The 8,226-nt window shown below is 43.6% G+C and overlaps 1 protein-coding gene across 1 annotated transcript; it reads left to right on the forward strand.

Annotated features, from left to right (window-relative positions):
* The first annotated feature begins 6,965 nt into the window (after window positions 1-6,965).
* On the forward strand, window positions 6,966-7,925 carry LOC132901235 (olfactory receptor 4E2-like). The gene has a single exon (XM_060943563.1). The coding sequence runs from the start codon at window positions 6,966-6,968 to the stop codon at window positions 7,923-7,925; it is 960 nt and encodes a 319-aa protein (XP_060799546.1).
* Window positions 7,926-8,226: the final 301 nt, after the last annotated feature.

Here is an 8,226-nt window from a genome sequence, read left to right on the forward strand (position 1 = left end):
GTAAGATGAACTTTATTATTCTCTGCTGTGCTGGTTAATATCGATATTTTGCTGAGCCTTGGTGTTTTCATTGTTAAATTTAATGTGGCCAAGTGTGGCCAATTTAATGTGACTAGTGTTATTACAATACATGCCCAGAAGCGCCCCCCCCTCTTCTTTTTTTTTTCGCACCGGAGCCACTCATCCTCTGCGCTCCAGGACCTCCCACTTTACAAATTAAGCACTGCTCTACATCCAACCTCAATGGGTTCACATCTTGTCCCCCACCCATTGTGGCGGCACTCCTCCACTAGTTGAGCATACTTAGCGCTCTTCCTCTCATTAGCTTCCTCAATGCGCTCCTCCCATGGGACAGTAAGCTCCAAGAGGACCACCTGTTTGATGGTTTCTGAGGTGAGGACTAGATCTGGTCTTAACATTGTTGTGGCTACCTTTTCTGGGAACTTAAGTTGCCTTCCCAAGTCAGCTCTCAACTCCCAGTCTTGAGCTGTTGCCAACAAACCAGAATACTTGGTCCTGGCCACAGCTAGGTGGTTTCTCCCCGGCTCTCACAAAAGCCATGGTCTGCTTTGCAGGGCAGAGGCGCTTGCACTGGTTGATTCTGTTGCAGATGGTATTCGCAATCACCCTTAGCACTTGGTCATGGCGCCAGCGGTAGTGTTTGATGGGCTTGGTAACACATCACAGACAGCCTGGATTAGGAACCGAATGCGCTGAGGCTCTGCTCTCCACAGCTCATTCCAGGAGACTTTATGGTCTAGTGCATGCTCTCATCGAGTCCAGGCTCCCTGCTGCTGCATCCCCACCACCTTGCTGGCTCGTTCCTCTTTGATGAATGCCTGCACCTCTTTCTGAACTAGTGCTCTCCTGTCCTCTCCCTTTACCTGGTCGAAGCGAGGTGTTACATTGCTGCCGAGGCCTTCTCTACCTTGAGCCACTGTCCCGACCAGTGTCCTGTATTGTAGCCGTAATTCAGCCACCTCCACAGCATCCGCAGCTCTCCACTTCTGCCCCGTCCTAACTTCAATGCCGGCCTGAGAGACCTTTGGGTCCTTTGACTCTCGGTACTGCAACACCTCCCTTGTACGTCTCACTTTAAACTCTCCCAACAAGCTGCTAGTTGGGAGTTTCAGCATGTTGTTATGGCCATACAGGGCGATACTGCTCAGACTCTGAGGAAGGCCCAACCACTTCCGCAGGAACCTGCTGACTCTCCTCTCAAAGTTCTCGATCGTAGAAATTGGAACCACATAGATCATGAGGGGCCACAGAATCCTTGGAAGGATGCCATGTTGGTAAATCCAAGCTTTGAACTTGCCTGGTAGGCCCGATTTGTCCACTGCGGTCAACCATGCTTCCAACTCTTGGTTGGTTGATTGAATGGCTGCGGTGTCTCTCAGGCTGCAGTCGAAAACCTTCCCCAGGCTCTTCACGGGTTTCTCTGTGATGGGTGGAATCTGGGCACTGCCCAGCATGATCTGGAACTTGTCCATGACCTTCTCCTTCTTCAGCACAAGGCATCTGGATTTTTGTGGCTTAAAGGTCATACCGTACGGGCCCAGGTGAACACTTCCTCCAAACCCTTCAAGATCCACCTGCTCCCTGGCATGTGTGGTGTAGTTACAGTCAGGTCATCCATGAAGGCCCTGATTGGTGGCTGTCTGATGCCTGACTTGGAGAGGGGCCCTCTGCACTGAAACTCAGCTGACTTTACCAGCATATTCATGGCTAGTGCAAAAAGAATCACTGAGATAGTACACCCTGTAATGATTCCCTTCTCGATCTTATGCCAGTCCGATGTTATGGCCCCTGAAGAAACCCTCATACTGAAGCCATTGTAGTAGTCAAGAATGAGGTTCTTGAACTTATCTGAAATATAGTGCCACCGCAGTGCCTCTTCCACCAGCTTGTGTGGTATGGATCTGTAAGCGTTTGTGAGGTCCAGCCACAGCACAACTAGATCACCTCTGTTCTCTCTTGCTTCTCTGATCAGCTGGGTAACCACACCTGTATGCTCCAGGCACCCTGATACCTTGGGGATCCCTCCTTTTTGAACTGAGGTGTCAATATAGTCGTTCTTTAGGAGGTAGTCCGTTAGGCGCCTGGCAACAATGCTGAAGAATATCTTTCCTTCAACACTGAGCAGGGAGATGGTTCTAAACTGGTCGATGTTCTTTGACTCTTCCTCCTTCGGAATTCACACTCCTTCAGCAAACCTCCACCGTTCAGCTACCCTTCCCCTCCTCCATATCATCTTCAGGATCCTCCAGAGCCTGTGGAGTAACCTTGGGCAGTTCTTATAAACCCTATAAGGCACCCCGCTAGGTCCTGGAGCTGAGCTTGTTCTTGCCTTCTTGACCACCTCCTGGATCTCCTTCCAACTGGGCTCCTTTCCATCAAAGTCCAGTACTGGTACAGGAGGGTCAATTAGGAGCTTGCAGTTGCCCAGATCTTGCTCCCTGAGTGCATCACTTAAGGTGGTAGAGAGGTATTTGTCAATGTCACCTTTAGAACAGTTCAGCTTGCCACTGTGCTTCTGCCCCAGCAGCTGTTTTGTAAATCCAAATGGATTTGCTAGAAAGGCAGTTCACTTCCTGGCTCTCTCTTTTCTCCTCCTCCTGTGCCATTCAGCCCTCCTCAAGGTCACGAGCTTCCTGCGTAGGATGCTGCGTAGCTCTGAAAGAGGTCCCCTCTCCTCCTCACTTGCCTCCTTGAACTGCCGCCTCAGGCTCTTCGGTTCTTGCCTAAGCTGGTGAATCTTCTTCGCCCGATTGTTCTTGGTGTAGGGAAGTTTCTCTGTTTTCTTCTCTTCCAATCCAAACCTCTCGGCTGCTAGGCTCATGATGATGGTGGTCATGATGATGGACTGGAGGCACCGGTCAACATCACCCTTAGCCATGCCATCCAAGATGTTATCAGCATCTTCATCAAACTGGAGCCACTCCTTCTCCTTGTTGGCTTGTGGCCACTTGACCTGACAGTGTTCTGATGGTCTGTGTGGCTTTGGTGCTCGTGTCACCTGGAGGTTCTTGGCACTGTGGGTTGACTCCGGGCCATGCTCCTCCTGTGTCTCACCAGGGTTATTCCCTGAGTGCTGTGGCACCTGCCCCATCTGCACACATCTCATCTTGGCCTGGTGGATCCTCAGGCCACATGGGTTCTTGCACACTTTGCCACAAGTGCAAACTGCGCTCATAGTCGTGCTTCCATTTCCAAGGTCAGTTATTCTTTGGTCTGTTCAAATAGGATCCTCATTCTCCCCCCATCTCGGGGATCCTTGGGGGTATCTATCCATAAGTTGATCTGTAGCTGTGAAATGAGTTCTTCCTCTCAGAAGATGCAGATTGGGCTGCTACCCCTCACTGCCCCAATGCCGTCTCTCCGAGCTGTCCGCTGTCTCTCCAGCTGTCACCACTCTATACTTGGTTGTCAATCAGTCTCTTCCTGATAGTCACTGGTTACTCCAGGTAATAGCTTATAACATACATCAGCAAGTGATGCAACCTGGACACATCTTCAGTGATGTTACCTGGGGTCTTCGAGTGTTTCGGGTCTTTCAAGCATCAGACACTCTCACCCAGGTGACCCAGCCAGTGGTGATCAAGCCCCAGCTTGTGTCCAGGTAGCGCTACCCTGCCCACAGATCTCCTCTTTTGATCCACAGCCACCATGAGGCAACTTCAGCTGCCTCAGTGGCTTCCTTTATGGCCCTTTGCCTCCGTGCCCCTCTGATGCCCAGCATGTTATAAGCCCTACAGAGGGACTGGTCTGCAAACCCTCTACATCCAACCTCAGTGGGTTCACATCTTGTCCCCCACCCATTGCGGCGGCACTCCTCCACTAGTTGAGCATACTTAGCGCTCTTCCTCTCATTCGCTTCCTCAATGCACTCCTCCCATGGGACAGTAAGCTCCAAGAGGACCACCTGTTTGATGGCTTCTGAGGTGAGGACGAGATCTGGTTTTAGTGTTGTTGTGGCTACCTTTTCTGGGAACTTAAGTTGCCTTCCCAAGTCAGCTCTCAACTCCCAGTCTTGAGCTGTTGCCAACAAACCAGAATACTTGGTCCTGGCCACAGCTAGTGGTTTCTCCCCGGCTCTCACAAAAGCGATGGTCTGCTTTGCAGGGCGGAGGCGCTTGCACTGGTTGATTCCTATGTGTCAGCCCTGTGATGACCTGGTGACTTGTCCAGGGTGTACCCCGCCTTTCACCCGTAGTCAGCTGGGATAGGCTCCAGCTTGCCTGTGACCCTGTAGAACAGGATAAAGTGGCTAGAGATAATGAGATGAGATATATAGGCACACTGATGCCTCTTGATGATGTGCAGGAGAGCTTCATTAACAGTGCGCACGAGAGAGTCCACTCGGCACACACGCAGTCTGGAGTGCATCTGAGCGGACTCTCGCACGTGCGCTGTTAATGAGGCTCAACTGCACATGATCACTAGGCATCAGTGTGCCTATATAAAGACTGAGAAAATGCACATTATCTCATATCTGGATATCATATCTCATATCTCACACTTGCCAAGGATATCTGGCAAGTGGGAATACGGATTTTCTATGTAATTTGGTCTAATAAAAACGCTCTCTCCCCACAAGTGGCCCCAGCCGAACGTGCCCGAAGTTGACACTTGCTGATTCCCATCATTTCTGGTTTTGTTTTTATTTTGAAAAATGTGTTTTGCTTTGGTCAAATTCCATTGAGAATTCCACCTTTTTTCCAACAAACAAATACCTGAAATATAAAATAATTGATAGTGCATATGAAAAAGGCTTTGAACAAAATGTCTTAACTATTGGACAAAATGGCATTGGACGAAATAGTTGTTGAATGAAATGACCTATATCCGTTACATTAAGGGTATAAAATCCAGTAATTAGACACAAGTGTAACTTGTGACATGTTATCTGCTGTTTCAACCTGAATCCTTGCCTTTCATAGTCAACAGTTGACCACACCCTTGCTGCCACATACCCCCACTGCCTGACTCAGCCCAGGGAGCTGTTTGGCCTGCAGCTGACTCTTCACCCCCCTGGTGGGAGAGGTAATCTGCCACCATCATCTGCACCCCCAGTCTGTGGACCACCTCAAACTTGAAGAGCTCAAGGACTAGATGTCAATGAATGATCCATGCAAGAGAGGGTGTAGCCACTTATTTCCATTTCTGGCATCCCCATGAACTAAATTACAAATCATGTTTTTAAGCATTTGATTAAATCATTCAACCAGCCTAGATCATGTCTGCAGATGATAAGCACTGGTACGAATTGATTTTTCCCAATAATTCATACAGTTTGCATTGCGTGCATGACATGAAAGTAGTGTCTTGATCAGTCAGGATTTATTTTGGAATCCTGACTCGGGAAATAATGTGGAAGAGTGCCTCAGCAACAATACATGCTGAGATACTGTGAAGAGGCACTGCTTCTGGGTATCACACTAAATAATCCACTATGACTAACAAAAAGTGATACCCACATGCAGATCAATCTAATGGCCTGAAAAATCCATGCCGATTCTTTTGAAAGGGATCTCCATGAATGGTAATGGGTGCAATGGTGCTTTTGTCGTGGCTGCTGGGTTTACCAGCTGGCATTGTGAGAGAATTTTGTCTTTAGCTTGTGGTTTTCAGCTTCAGAATGTGTTGGGATTCCTGTTGACTTTCTGTCCCTGGAGGCACCAAAGGTGTGAGCATGGTGAAATTGTATTATTATGCATTAATTTATGATTGATATATTTGGGAAGTATTTTAACATCAAGCTCCTTAAGCTGAGCCTACGTACATTGAATTAAAATGTTTAGAGGACCTCATGTATATGTGATCATCTTGCATTCTTCACTGCTGATTATCATTGTAAAGGCATTTTGCCTGACAAATACAGACTCGTCATTAAGTAGTAAAACCCTTAGAAGGCCATATGGTAAATGCTAGCTAGCTAGCTAGCTAGCTTTAATAAATACAAGATCTACTCAGCTGATGCTGGTTTCCATTGGATATGTGTATACACTTATGCTAATAATCTATATCTACATTATTAAATTCATAAATTATGTAATATAACTAATATAAAATAAGTAATATAAAATATAGTGAGAAACATATTATTATGATTAATAATGAATAAAAAAAATCTAAATACCAGAAAATTGTTTCCAGTAGTTAATTCTACATTTTTTAATAGTCTCAGAGTTTTTAACATAGGCAGAGAATTATATAATATGGCAGCTGAAAAAGCGAAAGTCCCATCTCCTGATTTTGAGTTTATTTCCATGATATGAATATTGTTCTTTCCTCTGGTGTTATAATTATGGAAATCAAAATTTCTAATAAAAACTCTAGTATGTCTATTTCCTTTGAAAAATAAAAATAAAGGATTTATCGCAATTAAAATTTTAAAGAAAAACCTGCATAATTTTAGCAAAAGAAAAAACATTATGCATAACAAAGTATGCTATAATATATTATTAAATTTATCAGCTTATATTATTATAATTATTTCAAACAAATACAAATGCAAAACACACAAAGTCTCATGCCCATTCTTTGAAATGTACTTCTAGATACCAGGATGATTATCCTCTTCATTTAACTTTTTTTTTTCATAACCCACTGTTGGGTACAAAGCTCATAGGATTTATCTCAAATTCACAATCCAATTTAACCTAGAGTCAACAACTGGGATTTGAAACGTATTTCACCTGTGGTATAAAGTAAACAGTCAGTGATCCAAACATTTTAGGTCTCTAGGTGGATGCCTGAGTGATGATAATGGATACCATTGCCTCCATTGCGTTCAGTTTGTTCATTTTGTGATGCTGTGGCACTTTCCCTGAATTTGTTTTCAACAGTCTTAACAGTCGTTTTCTAAGTAAAATGGTATAGATGTCACAAAACAAAGCAAAAAATTGTCCAGCTTCACCGATATTTTGTTGTATTACTGTTTTCCAGATCTTGTCGTGACAATGGAAGGAGACACATCTCTTAATAATTCAAATTTAATACGCTTTATGACAATTCTGACCATGGAATCACTGGACATACCACCATCCAGTGCTTTTTCTATATTCATTTTTAGCACCGTTACCTACTTTTTAATTTTGTTCTTCCACTCTGTGTTACTTGTGACTATCATTGCAAAAAGAGAGCTGCATAAACCTATGTACATACTGCTGTTTAATTTGTCCATATGTGACCTTATGGGAGCTACAGGTTTTTACCCTCAGCTGGTTGGTAGTATACTGTCTGAGACGAGAAAAATCTCCTACCCTGCCTGTGGCTTACAAGGCCTAGTTATTCACCTCTATGCATGTGGATCTCTTTTATTTCTCACCGTTATGTCTTATGACAGATATATTGCTATTTGCAAACCTTTAAGGTACCACAATCTGATGACACAAGGGACATTGATAAAAATTATGTTTATGGTCTGGTCTGTTAATTGTTCGATTATTGGGATTTCATTCATACTCACGCTAAGTAGAGAAATTTGCAAGACACATATAGTGGACATGTACTGCAATAATCCTTCTTTATTGAAGCTAAGCTGTGAGGATACAAGAGCAATTAACTACTATGGTTTGTTTAATTTAGCTCTTGTTCAAGGCTCCTCCATACTGATTGTATCATTAACATATCTCAAAATCCTAATTACCTGTCTTTCTACAAAACAGAAAAATTCTATAAGTAAGGCAATGCAAACCTGTGGGACACATTTAGTTGTTTTTCTGAGTTTTGAGATTAACACATTCTTACTACTGGTTTCTCACAGGTTAGAAGCAGTATCTCCACACTTAAGAAGAGCTTTTGGTGTTTCAATTGTAATATTTCCTCCATTTCTCAATCCTCTAATTTATGGGTTGAAAACAAGGGAAATTCAGCAAACAATTTTTAAGTTTTTCCAAAGAAAGATTTCTTCTGTCTAATAGGAAACAAAACCAAAAGCATATGTGCATTCTTCTTTGAATATTTTTATTTTCATCAAATAATAACCATGCTAAAAGTATCTGAAATTATGCACTAATTTAATGATGTAATATCTATTTGGTTTATTAAATTCAATCTACTCCTGTTGCTGAGTAAATTTATGTAACCCTTATATCATGAGTAAATTTGATACTGTTCCTTATTCAATCATTGAAATAATGCTCTGTGCTGTTATGAATATCAGTATTATCACAGTATACTATAGTCATTTAAACATTATTTCTCACAGGCCAGGAAATT

The sequence above is a fragment of the Neoarius graeffei genome, chromosome 17 (assembly GCF_027579695.1).
Source record: "Neoarius graeffei isolate fNeoGra1 chromosome 17, fNeoGra1.pri, whole genome shotgun sequence".
In the NCBI taxonomy this organism is placed as follows: Eukaryota; Metazoa; Chordata; class Actinopteri; order Siluriformes; family Ariidae; genus Neoarius; species Neoarius graeffei.